At 34.7% G+C, this 17,357-nt stretch overlaps 1 protein-coding gene and 2 non-coding genes across 3 annotated transcripts; 1 reads left to right on the forward strand and 2 right to left on the reverse strand.

The window, feature by feature from the left end:
• Window positions 1–836: 836 nt before the first annotated feature.
• Window positions 837–16,084, reverse strand: LOC132560018 (WW domain-containing oxidoreductase-like). Its single transcript, XM_060224677.1, has 9 exons — window positions 15,990–16,084; window positions 15,515–15,579; window positions 14,373–14,430; window positions 13,404–13,582; window positions 12,296–12,491; window positions 11,369–11,554; window positions 10,462–10,720; window positions 9,567–9,770; window positions 837–1,491 (listed from the first exon to the last, which is right to left on the reverse strand). Exons 1-8 carry the CDS (start codon window positions 16,082–16,084, stop codon window positions 9,573–9,575), a joined length of 1,236 nt encoding a protein of 411 aa, XP_060080660.1. The 3' UTR covers window positions 837–1,491; window positions 9,567–9,572.
• A 234-nt stretch (window positions 16,085–16,318) lies between these two features.
• Window positions 16,319–16,390, forward strand: Trnaq-cug (transfer RNA glutamine (anticodon CUG)). Its single transcript has one exon. It is a non-coding gene; the product is annotated as a tRNA-Gln (tRNA).
• Window positions 16,391–17,217: 827 nt separating this feature from the next.
• On the reverse strand, window positions 17,218–17,289 carry Trnaq-uug (transfer RNA glutamine (anticodon UUG)). The gene has a single exon. It is a non-coding gene; the product is annotated as a tRNA-Gln (tRNA).
• Window positions 17,290–17,357: the final 68 nt, after the last annotated feature.

Below are 17,357 nucleotides of genomic sequence, written 5' to 3' on the forward strand. Positions count from 1 at the left end.
TTTTTTTTCTCAATCTAAATATCAAACATAATATTTCTTGATAATCAAGCTGTTGAAATTTTGAGAATATACAATCAACAAAGAATAAAACATTATGACATAAAAAATTCTTAACAAATGCAAAATTAATGAACAAGTTAAATGTCAAATGTTTGAGAATTTTATTAAAAGTTAGTTGAAATACAAAACTTTACATAAGTAACGTTTTTCTTAAATTCTCAACAATTTTCTTGTATTCATGAAAAATAGCATTTTTGACTGTGCTTGATTTCATGTACAAAAACTCGATATTCCCTTTAGGATGAATTGTAATAATTTCCAACCAATAATTTGTCTTAATTAAAACCAATTTTTCCAATGTTTTTTACTTTATTCATCGCGTTTCATATCTTTTTCTAGATTAAACACACACACATGCTGTTGATATTTTTTAAAGAAATATTGACTGTTATTTTAGTAGGAAATTTTAAGAGAAATCCAGAACAACAATTCTAGAATTTTGACAAGTCCCAATACTAAGAGATGTGGTGGGTTCTCAAAATTTTAGTGAGTCCAATCAGAGTTCAGGATTCAAATATCTGAGTTGGGAAAGTCACTGAATTGACTTCATGAAATCTAATACAAGACATATAAAACAAATTATAACAAATTTATTCATATTTTAAACATCCAGCACAAATTGCTATTTGTCAAGTTAATTAAAACCAATGATTAAAATAAGGTCCATTTGATATTTATTTTCTGTATATTTAAGAGAAATTATGAAAAATGTTTCTTACAGAAATCTCTGCGTTTATAGGTGTCTCTTGTGAGAGACAAAAGACATTTATGAATGCAGAGATTTCTGTAAGAAACATTTTTCATAATTTCTCTTAAATATGCAGAAAACATATGAGATAATATTAATGTTTACAAATGTAACCCTGGTAAATACTAGCCACAATATACCGCTCGGCTAGAGAGAATTTCTCTTTAGACAAATTGGTTTAGTGTCAACCTAATAATCCAGAGGTCCCTGGTTCGATTCCTAGTGGAGGTATTGAAATGAATAATGACCTCCGTTACACAAACAGACAAGAAAACAAACAATTATTGTTTATGAATTGAACACATAGACCAGCACTAGATACAATAAATAATAAATAAAAATTAAATCTCGAGCAGTCACGGAATACAAAATAATAAATATATGATTCAGGGACCACGGTTTTAACTCAAACGCAAAGAAGGGAGATGTACCTATCTCCATACAATGATGGACATGAATATCATCAATTTTATTTTTTAAAGAAAAAAAAAAATTTGATCAGAAAGGGCGTATCACCAGACATGGGCCTACAGCAGGACATCACAGGATAATTTACAGTGGAACTGGTGATAATCCAGGTGTCTACTTATGATTAACACTAAGGTGAAGTGATCCAGTGGAATGTCACACAGGGACGTAGCTATATCACAGATAGTTTGTCGGACAGCTGATTCACACTTGTTCTGTAATTAGAGAAAGAAAGAAAAAAGTCGTGTAAATTTAAGAGTATGCTTCTATTACAAGTCATTTTCAGGTCTATAGCATACTTTTCTCCAACAATTAGCAAAAAAAAGGGAAAAATGAATGAAAATAATTTTAACTTGAAACCATGTTTTTCTAACAACATTCAGGTAATTTGAATTTTTATGATCAAACCAAACCACAATGTAGTTAAGATCACACGGTAAAATAATCTTCAATAGATCATCTAAAATGTGAGATATACAAAACCCATGCCCAAACCAACATGGAACCCAGCAAATCCTCCAAAAGAACTATACAAATTCGTCACAAAAGTTAAACACTTTTTTTTATCTAAGACATTTTCTCTTCTGTCCACAAAATTCAATCTTTTGTCATTTGGCAAACATGACAGGTTTCTGTTATTGGTGATAAGTGATGTTCACTTCAAACCAAGCTTCCCAAACCCCTACCCTAAATGTATATACATTTTTTTAAAGATTGAATGACGGAGATTGATTCACTCGGAACAAATGAGAACAAAAGGCCTAGAAGACCTGCGCAAATTACCTGAATATTTCACTGACAAAAAATATATTTACAATAAAATAACACCTCCATTTCTCCGTTTTCAAATCAGTCTCATACTGCTGAAGGGTAACAATTTCCTATACACAGAGAATTCCTCAGTTTCATGAAATGAAACCTGTATATTGGCCAAGGTAAATGAAGTTAAAAATGGCTAGCCTTGGTGACAGGTTACTTCTGTTTTCCTGTCCTCGGGCAAAATTCAACTTATAATTCAAGACACAAACCAACTGTGTGCTATTTACATCACAGAATTTATTGAAACTTCACAAAACTGCAATGGTTTGTTGTTTATCTGACACTGATCCAATCATGTTGAGATATGAAAATTAATTTAAGATCCCCACATAAAATCAGTTTCAAACTTAAACAAACAATACAGTAATTTCATGACTTTTTTCTAAATAAGCTTGTCCAATGCACCGAACAAAAACATTTACTTCGACCGTTTTTCAACATCTCAAATGTAATATATTAGTGAGAAATTAATGTACATGCTAAAATACACTTGTTTTCCGTCACTGCTAAATATACCAAAAATATATTTGGCAGGGGGCATTTCATGTTTTCAAAATGAGTCGCAGGATAACAAGGACGTAGTCATTGGGATTCCCCGTCCATATTCAATGTGAAATATATACATTTAAAGTGAGTAACACAGGAGACTATAGTATTGAAATAATTTATTGTTAATGTTCAGCTTAAAGTTCTGTTGAAAGTGTTCAATATAAAAACAATGTAGTAGCATAATGCTGTGAATATTAAAATCAGCTTATCATACCATTATATTCCCTTCTTTTATGTTAATGATAGAATATTTGTCACTTAATTTCAGTGATGATGGATCAATTAATGATTCTATTACCACTCAAGTATGACAAAATAGTGAAATGTTTTATACACATTAATAAAATGCAATACAGCATCTAATACTCAGATATTGCAACATAACTTCAAACATTATTATTATTACTTCAGAAGATATTCTGTACAAAGCAATCAGCCATTCAGGTCACAGCTGCCTCATCAGATATTTGCAGAATTAGCTGATAATCAAGGGGGTGGTTAAGGTACTAAGTCTGTTATGCAAGTCTCATAAAATATTTGATCATTCCTTTGACAGAAGTGTGGAAAGTTATCCTCAAGACTTTCAAGAAATCAGCAATACAGCATCATGATTAAATATGCATGGAATTTATGGTTGATTGAATTTGAGTGAGGAGATTATGTAATAAGTTTACCAAGCAAGTCTCGCCATAATTAGATTCTTCAAAAGGCAACATGCGGAAAGCATTCAGTTAGAGTGCCGAAAGACATCAGCCAATCAGGTCACAGCAGTCTCATAAAATATACATAGTAATTGCCGATAATCGAACCAGAACGAAGAATTAAGGTAATATGTCTACTAAACAAGTTTCCTGAAAATTTTGGTTTTGTTGAATCATTTGTATATTTGAGTATCAAGCAAGTTTGCATGTAATTATGTTAATGTGACATTTAACCTTTCATTTGATGTTCTAGATGAAGAGCCTATAAAAAAGATAGAGAAATTTTACTTCAGTGAATTTAGAAAGGAGTGAATCTCGACCAATATGATACTCGTGAACTGAAGAGGAACATCTTTATTTCATTTCAGCAAAATTCTCAAGCTGTCAGAAAATGTTCTTTTCTCCTCAAATTTTTTCATTTTTTGCATGGACACTTCTGGTAAATGTTTGGTTCAACAAGAGGCAAGAAAGACTATCCTGAACATTGAAAACAATATCTATGTATTGTAAGACTATCCTGAACATTGAAAACAACATCTACGTATTGTAAGATTATCCTCAACATTGAAAACAACATCCAGTACTGTAAGACTATCCTGAACATTGAAAACAACATCTACGTATTGTAAGATTATCCTCAACATTGAAAACAACATCCAGTACTGTAAGACTATCCTGAACATTGAAAACAACATCTACGTATTGTACGACCAGAATGTAGAAAACAACATCTACGTATTGTACGACCAGAATGTAGAAAACAACATCTATGTATTGTACGACCAGAATGTAGAAAACAATATCTACGTATTGTACGACTATCCTGAACATTGAAAACAACATGTAAGTACTGTAAGCATTCTTTATAAGACTGCCGTGTAGTTGTACTTAGTCAGTTTCCATGATGCATCGTCATATCATTATACAGGTACATAAAACTATATAATACCTTAATCACTTCAAGAAATTTCCAACAAACTCATTTCGAAAATTGCTTGACTAGAAAGTTTGGTCTTGTTTTTGTAGCCAATTCAGGCATTCTTTTCACTTCACATCTCTCTTGCTAACACTTGGTGCTGAATGGTGCTCTGTTGAAAACAGTCGAGAACCCTTCATAGGAAGCGGGGAGTTGAGAAAACCTGAGCAGTGGTAGTGTTTGAGTGCAAAGATTTGTTATTGTGCATTTTTTCTGAAGCAGAAGTGTGAAGGAAACACAAAAAATGTAAAACTTAGGTGAAGGAGTAGAGACCCTTGATCGGGATGTCAGGATCAGATACAGAATAATATTTGCAGATATCAATCTAGTACACAAACAGAACAGAACAGATAAACACACACGTGTGTGTATAATGATATCAATACCAGCAGGTTAGTGAGTGGATCGCTTGTGTTAAGGTTTTTATTAAAATTAGAACAATGAATATATATATATATCAATCAATCAGATACAGAGTAGTCATCAAATAAATCAGTCACAGGAGTGCCAACTATTAGAGACCAGAACTGAATTACTTAAACCTACAGCCAGTACTGCTCAAATGTCTTTCTAAAAAAACGTACATTTTAGTTGATCACAAAATTAACTAGCTGTAAAATCCATGTCAGTTTTATTGGGTTATCATTTCGTAGACATATAAGTTCATGGAGTACCCACAAAGTCCACAAAAAACTTTATGATTTTACAGCAACAGAAACAAGGGCTGTTCTCATCTGTCTGTAGAATTAAATGCTCAATATCATTCCTAAACATGTTACTTGCATCCAATGTTATGCATGAATTTACAATAAAACTGTAGGAGAGGTATGATTCAGATCTTATGAAGTTCAGGAAATTACTGTAATGTGGTTTTATTGTTATTTTTTTGATGTGGCTTCTACTCTTATGTTTTAGTGAAAAAGTCCAGAGAAAAGTCATCCCCCACACTCTTTTTAACGTTTAAACAGTCCGTGACCAGATATTTCACGCTGAGAAGTTGGCAACACTGCATGTCAAAGATCCAACTGCATGTGTTAATTACTGTTTGAAAGTCAAATGGAAAAACAGATTTTGCTTGTTTGCTGAGAGAAAAGAGTGTAATAGTAAACATTAAATAAATAAATAAATAAATAAATAAACCATGTTGAAGAATGACAAAAGCGTTTGTTTGTTAGTTTGTTGACTAGGTTTAACACCTGTTTACAGTCAGTGTCATTCTGAGGCAGGTTTTCCTGCAGTAAATACTGGGTCCCACAACATATCAAAGGCCCATCCCATGTTATCCAGGTTTGTTTGAGTAGTGTTTTACTCAAGAACAAAACACAGATCCTTCCATTTCTTGGTTTGCTGGAAACCACAAACCATTACCGGTTAGAGGCATAGAACTTCACACTTTGAATCTTTACCCGAGGTTGCTGTTGCAGCCCCCGTCATTCAAATCCAGATTGTATTTTAATTAAAGATACTAATCTCACACGTGAAATCTCACTAAAACAAACAACATAAAAATGTACTGTTTACACTGTATTTGATATATGGACTCCTAACGCTAAATGATGACAGTGATCTACAGACAGCAGAGAGGCATATAAATCACAAAATAACCCTAGATATACAAGAAAATGCTACATTTCAATATATGTTACCAAATATAAATTAACTAATTTCTAAAATAAATTTAACTGAAAATTGTGGAAACGGGGATCATTTTTCTAGCTAGGTTCAACCCCTCCTGATAGATGGCTGAAACACATACACACCTACAGAACAGGGTTGAAAATTGAGAATTATTTAGTCTTTAAGACAAAGACTATATGGTCTCTAGTTTGTTTGTTATTTTAATGTAATTATCAACCTGTGTGAACATCCAGACACATTTTGAGGTGGGCTATCCTAGCTGGTGGCTACATCACTGAACACCATGCAGGAGGTATTTACTTGATGCTTTACAAATGAACTATTAAAGTTCTCTTGCAATGATCATTCACATAAAAATATGACATCACATTTCCATGTGACTTGAAACAAAAGTGAAATTATCATTTACTCACAAGAATGGCACTTAGGCATGATTAAATAGTACATGTACAGAAATCTGTCAGCAATATTCTTCATGAGACAACATCATTTAGAGTAAAATATTACCTCAGAATCAAAGTCAGAGGGTGGGCTTATTGCAGGAAATCAGGGGTCCAACACATTACCTGTGACTCAAAGTCAGAGGGTGGGTTTATTACAGGACCTCAGGGGTCCAACACATTAACTGTGACTCAAAATCAGAGGGTGGGTTTATTACAGGACCTCAGAGGTCCAAGTCATTACCTAAGAATCAAAGTCAGGGGGAGGGCTTATTACAGAACCTCAGGGGTCCAACATATTACCTCAGGATCAAAGTCAGGGGGTGGGCTTATTACAGAACCTCAGGGACCAACACATTACTTCAGAATCAAAGTCAGGGGGTGGGCTTATTACAGAACCTCAGGGACCAACACATTACTTCAGAATCAAAGTCAGGGGGTGGGCTTATTACAGAACCTCAGGGACCAACACATTACTTCAGAATCAAAGTCATAGGGAGGGCTTATTACAGAACCTCAGGGGTCCAACATAATACCTCAGGATCAAAGTCAGGGGGTGGGCTTATTACAGGACCTCAGGGACCAACACATTACCTCAGAATCAAAGTCAGGGGGTGGGCTTATTACAGGACCTCAGGGAGCCAGCATAACCTCTGACTTCAAGTCAGGAGATGGGCTTATTACAGGACCTCAGGGAGCCAACACATAACCTCTGACTCCAAGTCAGGGGGTGGGCTTATTACAGGACCTCAGGGAGCCAGCATAACCTCTGACTTCAAGTCAGGAGATGGGCTTATTACAGGACCTCAGGGACCAACATATTACCTCAGAATCAAAGTCAGGGGGTGGGCTTATTACAGAACCTCAGGGACCAACACATTACTTCAGAATCAAAGTCAGAGGGTGGGTTTATTACAGGACCTCGGAGACCAACACATTACCTCAGAATCAAAGTCAGGGGGTGGGCTTATTACAGGACCTCAGGGACCAACACATTACCTCAGATTCAAAGTCAGGGTTGAGCCCAACACAGGACTTCAGAGGTCCAAAACATTAACTCTGACTCAAAGTCAGAGGGTGGGTTTATTACAGGACCTCAGGGGTCCAACACATTACCTCAGAATCAAAGTCAGGGGATGGGCTTATTACAGGACCTCAGGGGTCCAACACATTAACTGTGACTCAAAATCAGAGGGTGGGTTTATTACAGGACCTCAGGAGTCCAACGCAAAACTTCGTACTCAAAATCAGGGGGTAGAATGAGCATTACTGGACAATGAAACAAGATTTGTCTCTGCTATAGATATGGATGGTCTTATCAGTGGACATGGGGTTATTGCTTATTGGATAAACAGAATACACTAATATCTTTATACATATGTTAGCATCATTATACTTAACCAATGAAAACTACGGTGTATATGAAATTTTCTGTCTGTTGTAGGCACTTCTACTTATCTGACTTACAAAACTCCTCACCCCTGTACTTCATTTTATCTAGATGACAATTGAAATGATTTAACACGAAAAGGTAATTTTTTGGGGGGAAAATGTTTTCACAACAAACGAGAAAAGTTTTCCTGGTTTGATTTTTTCTACAATATTACAACCAAGCCTGTATTTACTCTGTCTTCATTAATTGACAAGACAGGAAGTCTAAAGTGTTAAGATAAGAAAGAAAAAAAAAATCACCAAAAATGACCAGTTATCATGTAAATCACTTATTTTTAGTGGGTCTTTTATTTTCAAATTATCTGCTCTTGTAAGAAGGTATTGATTGTTCTATACGTAACATAATAATGTCATAAATTTGTGAGAAAGTGACGTAATTTTCACGCACTAATTAATAACGTAACAGACAAAACCTGTTCACAAGAGCAGATAACTCTGCAATATTAAAAGAATGAACAATGAGCCCCATAGATAATGTCATTTCTAACAACATTAAAGTAAAGCAGAATATGGAAACAGAATGATCAAACCAGAAAAAAGACAAGAAGTTGTGATGGTGTGAATTTTCGTTAATCTTGTAACAGGAGATCCCAGAGGGATCTTGGCGCCCACCATTTTTTTTATCTTTATAAGCTCATTTGAACATTCCTTTGCAATAATAGTGATGATAATCTTTACCTTAAATGGCAAAATTCAAGATGGCTGCCTGTCTGTCATTTTTTTTTCTGGTCAGTCCAAACTCAAACAGGCACAACTAGGGGCCTAAAGGAACCTATGCACTGAGTAGTTCTCAAGAAATAGTGATAACAAACTTTCAAAGTCAAATCCAAGATGGCTGCTTGTGGGCCATTTTATTTTATCTGATCAGTACAAAAATCCAATGAGCACAACAAGAGGTCAAAGACAGCATACACATAAAATCTGAGATAGTGATAACAATGTTTCAAAGTCAAAATCTAAGATGGCTGTCTGTCAGCCATTTTGTTTTTCTGATCAATCCCAAAATCAAACTGACACAAGTAGGGACGAAGGGGAACATACATACAAAATTTAAGAAAGACCCATGCAGTATTCCTCAAGAAATAGCAATAACAAACTTTCAAAGCTAAAATACATGATGGTTGCCTGTCAGCCATTTTAATTTTTTGACCAAACCAAAAATCATACTTGCACAACTAGAGACCAAGGGGAACCTGCATATAAAGTCTAAGAAAAAACAATACAGTGCTTCACAAGAAATAGCAATAACAACCTTTCATAGTTAATATCCAAGATGGTTGCCCATCAGCCATTTTGTTTTTTCATCAAACCCAAAATCAAATGGGCACAACTTGGGACAAAAGGGAACTTAGATATGAAATTGAAGAAAGATCCATACTGTACTTTTCAAGAAATAGCGATAATAAACTTCATTGTAAAAAACCAAGATGGCTTCCTGTCAGCCATTTTGGTTTTCTTTATCAGTCCCAAAATCTAACCGGCACAACTAAGGACCAAGGGAAACCTACATATGCAATTTCAGAAAGATCCATCCTGTACTTCTCATGAAAGAGCACTAACAAATGTTGGTTACAGTCGGACAACAGTCCACAGACGCAGAGCAATTTGAATAGTACCTTCATTACACTTAGATTACCTTATAAGAAGCATTCATAACTGAAAACAAAAAAAATCCATGGAAACTAAGAAATTTGCTGTAAAGTATGTGAACTAACCTTGTGTTATATGCCTTTCATTTCCTCTGTTGGAGTTTTTGATGCGAGGATCTGTTCACTAACGTCCCAGAGTTTCTGTGCGAGTTGACTGTCCTGGGCTGCTGTAGAAGGTTCACAACGACAACAGTTGTTGAAATAAAGACCCCCACAATCACCTAGGTCAGGGGATACTGCACAGTAGATTGTCGTCGCTGCCCCTTGTTGCTATAGAAAATACAAATTTTCAATTGAAAAAAAGTTCAAGGGAGATAATATCCATAATACATTAAGGCAGAGGTTTTTTTTTTTTTTCTATTTTTAGTACGAGTCATGTGACAATGTCAGAACTCAGAAATTCATTAGTGCGAGCAATAGGAAGAGTCACAACGCTGAAATACCTGTAACCAACCAACTAGCCAAGTTTGAAAAAAATTCATAACTTTCCGTTTCAGAATCTCTAGAACATACAGCCTGCTTCTATTCAGGCCTGCTGTAGTAGCAATCATAACTGTAATATTGTTATAATTGAAAAAAAAACACAAGTCAGTTTAATTTCCATCAAGTCCTTTTGGTATGAGTGTAAGTGAATATAACATTATGTATATATGCAAGGTGAAGGGCCACTTATTCCTGATATCCTATCCTAACTGATTGGTTTCTGAAATGGGTAGTAATTTCATATATCCCATATAAGGTAAAGGACAAGTGTTGGTAAATTATGCCAGGTGAAGGGCCAAAATATGTAAAATGGTAATGAGTTTGGACACATTGAAGAGTGGCATTAATAAGCATAATTCTTGTAAGTTTATCTTATATATTATTTACATTATGCCAGGTGAAGGGCCTACAAAAATATAATGGTATTCAATTTTTATACAGTATTTCAGGTGAAGGGCCATGAGACAAACTTCTTTACCATGTTCTTTGTGAAGGGCCTTGCGACAAATGCTAAAAGTTTATACAGCCACCAATTTCTCATCAAACTTGAGCTCATCAGATTGCCAGGGTGAAGAGAGTTGCAGACAACGCCTTTAGGGCCCAGTAGTTTATTGAGTTGGACAGCAAAGAGAATGTTACAAAGTTTGCTCTGATTATAGGCCCACAGGTCACTGTACTTTGCTTTTCCTGGTGATAACTTGTCCATGCTGATATTCTCTACCGTCAGGTCAGTGGCTCTGGAAAACACAAACTATGCCATAATCATATACTGTTTTAAGGTGGCCAACACTTTTCCCCACCCAGGGCACCAACACTTTTCCCAACCCAGGGCACCAACACTTTTCCCAACCCAGGGCACCAACATTTTTCCCCTACCAGGGTGCCAACAGATTTCCTCTACCTCAAGTCTGAGAGTGGACTTATAACTGGAAAATGACATAGCATCTGCTTGTTATTCTACTAAACAGCAATTGATATGAGTGGGCTCATCACAAGACACAGGTTTATTGCTGGATGATATATATTTATGTAAATTTTCATCAAATTCAACATCTAGAAATAAAATGTATTTTTCACATACAAAAATTCAGCAATTAGCATACAATTTTTCTCTAGAAAATCAACTGAGTTTGCTTTAATATGCAATCAATCTTAGTTTATTAGAAATGTAGCAATTTTTTTTTCGTTTATTGTTTCACTAGAGTTTCAACATTGCCCCCCTCACCTCCCCCCTCCCCGCCCCCTCAATAAAAAAATATATATGCCCTAATTATGCAGTCTGTCTGAGACTTTGAACAAAATGATAGGTTCCTGTATTTACATGTAACTTGTTTACTTATGTGTCCAAGTAAAATAACTGGATCACTGTGACCTAATTTACCCACCTATGAGACTCTGAGGACACTACAATGACACGGCCTGGCTGTGAGGATACAAGAACATCCTTTAGTAGTTTGGTCAAGTAAAAATGTGACAGGTGATTTACTTGGAAGGTTGTCTCAAGGTCATCTTCAGTGGCTGTGTAGGGCAGACCAAAAACACCAGCATTGAGTATCAACAGGTGAAGGGGCCTAGGGAGAGAAAATGATCGTCACATAAAGCTGTACCACAATGGCGGCGGTCAATAACACAAAATATCCCATTATCTTTGATTGAATATCAGGACTCGTAAGTAAGCAATGAAACTTTCATGTGTGTCCTGTCATGAATTTCATTTCGTAACACAGTGCCAATGATAGCGGGCTATTATATTCCCGTTGTCAGGTAGTACATCTTCGTTGCAAGTTGTGAAAATTAGCTGTGGGGCAAAAATACCTGTACAGTACAGATTTTCTTGTTTTGTTTAAATCAAGAGTTGTTAATGACTGTGCTATCATAGCTTACGGTCAATAAATCAGTAAGCTTGATTTATGAAACTTTGATTCATAAAGGTTAGTATGATATATAGGAATAAAATTCAGGACAGACAGAAACTTTGATACATGGAGAAATTTGAATCATCAAAGTTCAATTCAATAGAAATTTGACTGAATTTGACAATTGAAAGTGAGTCAAGGTCATTCATTTAAACAAATGTGGTAAATTTTCATTCCAACATACATCTGGTCTAACATCATGATCTTGGTCCTCTTAATTATTGAGAAAAAACATGTGAAACGGAAAAGTTGACATTGATCAATGGATGAATGGACAAATACCGGACCACAGCACCAGTTCATTTGCCGTTTGGACAGTTAACCTTAAAATATGATGTTTTACACACAAAATGATTATATTTTACCATTAACAAAAACAAAAGTAACCTTTGTTACCATTGTTTGGATCTGTATGCTTCAGCAAAGGTATAGACACTTCTAAGAGAGGCCAAGTCAAGGTTCATGACCTCCACATTGGCAAATGGACGCTCTTTTAAAATGGCTTCTTTACACTCCGTTGCTGCTGTAATGTTTCTACAGGCCAGAATCACTGTGGCCCCATGAAGTGCTAAGGTCCTTGCTGTTTCAAAACCTGTAATAACAAAAATGTTTTTATGATTTGAAATATCAATATATTATATTTTTCATGTTTTGCCTTCTTTTCAATATCCTATCAGTAACCATGGTTATTAAATGATGACTACTTGATACAGGTGAGGTCAGTACATGTTGCATGTGGTTTGTAGGAGGCTGAAATATGCCCTGCAGCAGGACCCCCAGCATGGCCACGTAAAACATACAATGGGCGAAAAATTACACTATCACAATACTAAGCATCAAGCAGCGACTTGCAACTACTATTTTCAAAGACTCTAGTATGTCTCAACTGGAGGACTGAACCCAAAGCCTTCTTCACAGGGAAAAAAATGCAAAACTAAAGGTCAAAGGTCAGGAAGTGTTAAGAGAGATACTAGTAATAAACCAAATGTTGACAAATAAGAGAAATGATCAGATCCCAAATTTATTGCCTGTTAAAATCATGTTATGTGGACAGCACAGCAAATGCAATTCTTATGCTCTACCTGTGTGGAACAATTCTTTCCTTTATAGTGGGTCAACAATTAAACAAAAATTGATCAATTAAATTGACGATTAAAATAAATGATGATTAATTAATGAAACTAATCAATACAATTATTTTTAATGTCGTAATTACATCACTCTGTCAATAAAACACTGTAGTGTCCCCTTCCACGTAACAGAGTGATTAAAGGGAGATAATTCTCCATCACCAAACAAACTCAAATCATATGAAAATAATATTGTAATGTAATATATATTGGAGATTTTATGAGCATTCCTTTTTAACAAGATTTATGAAACTTGTCACGAATTTTCAAATTAGCAAGTTATTAATTTGATAAAAATGGGTCTACATATCTAAAGACACACTAAAATGATAAATTTGTTTTAAATTTTGGGACAATGAGATATATATATATACCTATTCCAGTGTTACTCCCAGTAACTATTGCATATTTTCCTGATAGATCACGACCTTGAATGACCTGCAGAGCCGTGCTACTTCCATCAAACTTTTGGCGAAAATCATATTTAGATTTTTTTACTTCCTCTGCAAATGCAAGCCTAGGATCAGTAAAAGTTGTCCTGGAGTTTATGTGGCTGAAAAGAAATCCATTAAACTTTAATAATTTGAAAAACAAAACATTAAAAGGACCATTAAAAAGATTGATCAATAAAACTATTGTTACAATAATTAATGACCTTGTAACAGGTGTCCTCTGAAAGAGGATTACACTTGTCTCTCTGAGTTGAGAGTAAAAATTAAATTGTTTGACCAATCAATCTGTGAACAGAAAGGGTCATTTTTTAGATTTGGTCTTCTTGTACTAGTTTATGGCTACCTCACTGAACAACATACAGGAGGACCACCACATGCAATACAGAGCGGTCAAAATTACTGCACAAGGACACAATAATTGCTGATCTTTGCATGAGGTTACTTAGGCCAATGACCTAACTGACTCAGCTATTACAGCCCATAATAACTGTATCTGGCATAGAAGTTGGCAACAGATACTCTGAACAACAAGGAGTTGTTGGATGTAGAAAATGAGTTTTCACAGATGCTCTCTACATTTTGGCTATGCATTAAAGACTGTAATTATTAGGAGATTCTATTTCACATTATTTCCAAGAATAAAATAAAACTGAAAAAACCAAATCTTGAAAACTAAATTCATAAAGTCTGTTTCATAACCTCTGGATAATTTTATCTCATTTACTTAAAACTTTTGGTAACACATGTAAAATCAAAATTTGAAAGCTCAAAAATTACAACTGTTACAATTCTAAGTTGAACATAATTCCCTGCTTTTTATTTGTATTTAGATATTGTAATCAGAATTTTTACAACCATATGATTGGTCTGTATTTGAAGATATACACTTACTCTACATAGAACACTGTTCCATCATTTGACACCTTCCTCTCCCATCCAAACGGTAAATCTTCAAAACAAATTATTTAGATATCAATGATTTTGATGAATACAGATTCTTGACTCAAGCATTTTTACAAGAACTAAATCATCAGGATAGGTTATTTTTTATCATTAAACACAAATTCAACCCATGTTCATTTTGGCCACTGAGGATTATGTAAAAGGGTTATATAAGTGTGATATATTTTCACCCATCTTAAATTCACCTCCCTGTTCATGGATGAAATGGGTGGAAAATAAATGAAAAATTAGTCAAACTCAACATCTTCAGGATGTGTTCATTTAAAGAGCATACTTCATAGCCACATCACCATCTTCTGTGAAGCAAAAAATTATTAAACCATCTGATAGCAAATCATGATAATAGTTTATTTACTGATCATATGATAAAAGATGTTATGACCAGCAAAGAAATTTAAAAATCAGTCCTTGAACTTAATGATAATTAAAGCCAACATTGGGAAATGAGTCATCCATGAAACTTTCATAATTTTGCTTCAATGTATCTTTCATAAATACATTGTTACCTTTTCCCTCCTTTTTGCCAAAAAGAAATTATAAAAAAGGCATAACTAGGTATTCAAGAAGTATAAGTAAGTAAAAATATGTTTGTACTTGATATTTGCTCAGACTGAGATAGCAATTGTGGTTTTTGCTGATTTTTTTTTTCTGAGATATGAGAAAAAATATACTAAAGTTATATATTTTCTGTATGAAATATTAGATTAGAGTTTTTAATTTTCCTTGTCATTAGTTTTATCGGAATTGTATAGAATAAATTTGGTTCACTTGAACTGACAAAAAAAAGGGAAGGCAAAAACCATTGATAAGACAGTCTGATGACTAGTATTACCTGTATTACATAAACAAAAGGACTACCAGCTCCCGTTCAATACGTTTTTACAAGATTTTGTCATCCAAAAAAATCACCAAATTCAACATTTCACCACCACTTCACTTATCAGAAAATGTGACAATGGCAACCACTGGCATGAGCCTTGCTTCATATTACAAGGAGTTGAATAAGCTTGGGGGTTGGGGTTGGAATAAGCCCATGACCATTATTTAAATCTGATTTTGTCTGATTTTACCTCCTTTTACTATTTTCTTCTTGCCAGACCCAGGATGTTCCCATTGTGTTGCTTTTGTACCGTGACTGAAAGTGGAAAATGTTAAATATCATTCATCTACTGCGTCAGAAAAAAGACTGGCTAAAAATAAATTGATGTTCCAATAGGCTATACACTTTTGTCAACCGAGAACAATTGTCAGCGATATCAATTGCCATTTTAGCATATTATTACCCATACCTAACACCATTTACTTCAGTTTCAGCATAAAAACATGGCAGTAATAATCATAAAAAATCATAAAGTTGACTTAGCGAGTTTTCAAAACGTCTTTTAGCAGCGCCTCTGTAAATGTCTAACCGATCCGAAACTGGTGCTGCTAAGACCATCTCATATTTTCATAACCAACAGGTAAACAAAGTGGGAATATTCTGTATCACTTCAAAAGAAAATTGCCTGAATTCAGAACATTTCCCAATTGAACAAATAAGCATACTTGGCGTAGAAGACTTTCCCTTCAAGAGTCACCCTCTCCTCCCAACCAGGCGGTAACTCATCCTCACTGTCCGTATCAAACATGGGCGCAGACATCTTTGGTGGAGTTTCCAGTCGGTCGATGACGTCATTTGGGGAAAGCCGGAAATGCGTCCAAAAAGTGCTAAACGAGTGGTGTGTTCAGTCAAATTTATCTTGAAAAAAGAACAAAAAGAAGCCAGCAAAATACTATTCTTATCAATTCATTCCTCTCAACTATGATTTGATCAAAGCGCAGTATCAAATTGATTAAAACGTATATATACTTAAAATTATTTCAATTTGGCAACTGGTCCTATGGTGTAATGGTTAGCACTCAGGACTCTGAATCCTGCGATCCGAGTTCAAATCTCGGTAGGACCTGACCCAGTTTTTTTTTTCTTTAACATTTGTGTTAAATTGTAATTCCTGCATAACGTTAATGAACTGAGGAAAATCTTATGGCTTTTCACTAACAGAGGACGGGAAAAATGTGTCGCATTCCATTTTTTGTGGCATCTTTTTGTATGTATTATATTTTATTGTAAATTGTGTTCTCAAACATGTCATCATTGTGTTCAAAAAGGTTTAATCTTTTCGTTTCTCCATCAGTATATATATGCTTAATCATTTAATCATTCTTCACATATAATGGGACTTTCGCCCAACAAAATAAAAGAACTGAACTATCCATTGTATTCCTCACGGAAAAAACACAATATAATAATCATGATATGTATTCCTGTGGGTCAGTTTAGGACTAATGTTAGGTTGTGTACCTCTTTACTAGTAATATAAGACATCACTATTTAATTAAATATTGTCTCTGATTTATTTGGATGTTTTTCTTCCTTTCTCTTTGTGGTGATTATTTAATACATCCTCGATAATCCCTAGAGCGTCGAGAATGTATCCAGATAAACAGATTAAATGACTCATTTCCATTGAAATTTACACCTGCATTCTTCATTGTCTAACCAGCTCATAACAAAATGATTAAAACTCAATATGTATCTTCCGACAGTAAAATCTGAGATACCTGATGAATCCTATTTTTTTGTTTCAATTATACACTATACAATTCAGCTTTTCCCCTATCTGCATGAAACTAAACTTATAATACTTCCATTCACGATATATACTGTCTTTCGTGAACTCTGAAATTTTTTATTTGCATGTGCATGTAAAATAATGTTTCATTACCTAAAAACAGGTCCTACCGAGATTTGAACTCGGATCGCTGGATTCAAAGTCCAGAGTGCTAACCATTACACCATAGGACCGCCATGCCAGCGTGGCTGTATAGAAAATATTTAAAATTATCTCCCTTCTCAGATTCTTTACCGGAAGT

This window comes from Ylistrum balloti, unplaced genomic scaffold, assembly GCF_031769215.1.
Source record: "Ylistrum balloti isolate Yb309-2 unplaced genomic scaffold, AGI_CSIRO_Ybal_v1 Utg371002, whole genome shotgun sequence".
Classification (NCBI taxonomy): domain Eukaryota; kingdom Metazoa; phylum Mollusca; class Bivalvia; order Pectinida; family Pectinidae; genus Ylistrum; species Ylistrum balloti.

Coding starts and splice junctions, on each gene's coding strand:
- LOC132560018 (XM_060224677.1), bottom strand. CDS start 16,084: ATGTCTGCGCCCATGTTTGATACGGACAGTGAGGATGAGTTACCGCCT. Junction 14,431..15,514: donor GAAGAAAATAGTAAAAGGAG/GTAAAATCAGAC, acceptor TTTGTTTTGAAG/ATTTACCGTTTGGATGGGAG. Junction 11,555..12,295: donor GCATACAGATCCAAACAATG/GTAACAAAGGTT, acceptor TTCTCTCCCTAG/GCCCCTTCACCTGTTGATAC.